Genomic DNA, 1,694 nt, shown 5'->3' on the forward strand with positions numbered 1-1,694 from the left:
TTGCGAAATGCAGATTTTAAGATTCCACTAGGGCTTCGCCCCTGGCGGGGCCCACGACAGTTAAAATTAGCCGATTTTTCAACGTTAGATCTACAAACAAAATCCAATTTTCGCTTAGTGTATTGGTCAAACCGAGATCTGTAATTCAGTGCATGGCAGTGTTGCCAAGTGGCCCAAAACACCCCCAAATCGACGCAAAAATTTAAATTTCTGAGCCATTTTGGTTTTTTTGCAGGCTTGGCATTGCAGCACGGCTACTGGCTACAGGCGCCCATAATCGGGGGAAGTCCGGCCGACATCCGAAACTACCCCTACCAGGTGCTGCTTTTGATCAACAACAAGGCGAATTGCGGCGGATCGATAATCAGTGAGAAGTTCGTCATCAGCGCAGCCCACTGCGTTTACGAGTAAGTGGCGCAAGCGTTAGAAGGACCGGAAACTGGCAAAACAGTGTTGCCGCTTTGCAGCGTGCCACCCAGCCACTTGTCGATAAGAGCGGGATCTTCGGACCGGACCACTGGCGGGCAACTGGTGGGGGTGAAGTCTGTCAACTTCCCAGCTGACAGATTCAATGTGGACACTTATGACTTTGACATTGCGGTGTTGCGGCTAGAAACCGCGCTGGTGAGTTTAGGGATTTTGTGTTGGGAGTTTTGCAGGTTGAGGGACTTTTGCAGGTTTTCCGGGAGGGCGTGGCCGCCATTGCGCTTCCCCCTCCAGACGTGGACGTTGAGCTGGGCGAGGTTGCCGTCGCCACCGGTTGGGGGCAGATCGATCCCGACGAGACAACGTTGCCGGATATTCTGCAGGTAAACCGCGCATGACGCTGTCCTTGTTCGTAGCATTGAAGTGGAGGGGGGCGGGGTTTCAGTATGTGGAACTTCCGGTGATTACGACGCAGGCCTGCCAACGCTACTACGGGCAGTTGATTACTGCGCGAATGTTCTGCGCAGGCTACCAGGAGGGCGGCAAGGACACGTGTTTGGTGAGTAGAGGGGATTGGTGGTGGTGGTGGTGGCGACCAATGGGAGAGCGTGTGCTGACTGTAGGGGGACTCGGGCGGGCCGCTGGCAGCCAATGGGGTGCTAGTGGGCGTGACGTCATGGGGTCCAGGCAGATGCGCCCAGTCCGGACAGCCGGGAGTGTTCACCAAGGTGGCCTTTTTCAGGGAGTATATCGACGATGTTGTGCGATCGTATGGGCGGAGGGATTTTAAATAAATTATTTTTTAAAATTAAATAAAAAATCACAGTTTTTGGGCCGATTTTCCGAAACTCAAACGCGTTTTAAACAGCATCGGTGTGTCAATAAATTGTGTGATTTGGATGGTGGCGTCGGGTTGGAAACCTGGAAATTATAATTTTTTTATTTGTTTTTCTTTTTATTAGTTATTTCTACTAGCACTAATTAATAATTAATTAATTAGTAAAAAATGTGAAAACTGTCCAATACATAAAATTTGGTTGCAAAAAAAATTTTTTAAAATCGAAAAAGTAGCATTGAAAATGAAAATTAGTTAAAAAACATGGAAATTATGCCAAAAGTACGCCTAAAGTTACGATAAAAGTCTGTCAAAATTCAATCATTTTTGAACCAAAAATCGTAAAAAAATTGCCCAAAAATTTACTTTAAAATGGGAATGAAAATTTTTTCAAGATAAACATCCTTAACAAAAACGAAAAAAATTTCGTTTT

At 46.6% G+C, this 1,694-nt stretch overlaps 2 protein-coding genes across 2 annotated transcripts in view; both read left to right on the forward strand.

The window, feature by feature from the left end:
* The window catches only part of LOC109543066 (trypsin-2), a 71,999-nt gene extending 70,628 nt beyond the window's left edge, over positions 1–1,371 (forward strand). Inside the window, exons 2-6 of the mRNA XM_019912587.2 lie at positions 236–407; positions 468–624; positions 678–809; positions 872–985; positions 1,050–1,371. Of these exons, the coding sequence (XP_019768146.2) occupies positions 236–407; positions 468–624; positions 678–809; positions 872–985; positions 1,050–1,220 (746 nt within the window). The 3' untranslated portion in view covers positions 1,221–1,371. The remainder of the gene's footprint in view (positions 1–235; positions 408–467; positions 625–677; positions 810–871; positions 986–1,049) is intronic.
* LOC109543068 (cytochrome P450 306a1) overlaps positions 1–1,694 on the forward strand; it is a gene marked incomplete in the record, with an annotated part of 72,528 nt that overhangs the window by 11,942 nt on the left and 58,892 nt on the right.

This window comes from Dendroctonus ponderosae, unplaced genomic scaffold (genome assembly GCF_020466585.1).
Source record: "Dendroctonus ponderosae isolate FM_Combo_2020 unplaced genomic scaffold, Dpon_F_20191213v2 Dpon_F_20191213_12, whole genome shotgun sequence".
NCBI classification, from domain to species: domain Eukaryota; kingdom Metazoa; phylum Arthropoda; class Insecta; order Coleoptera; family Curculionidae; genus Dendroctonus; species Dendroctonus ponderosae.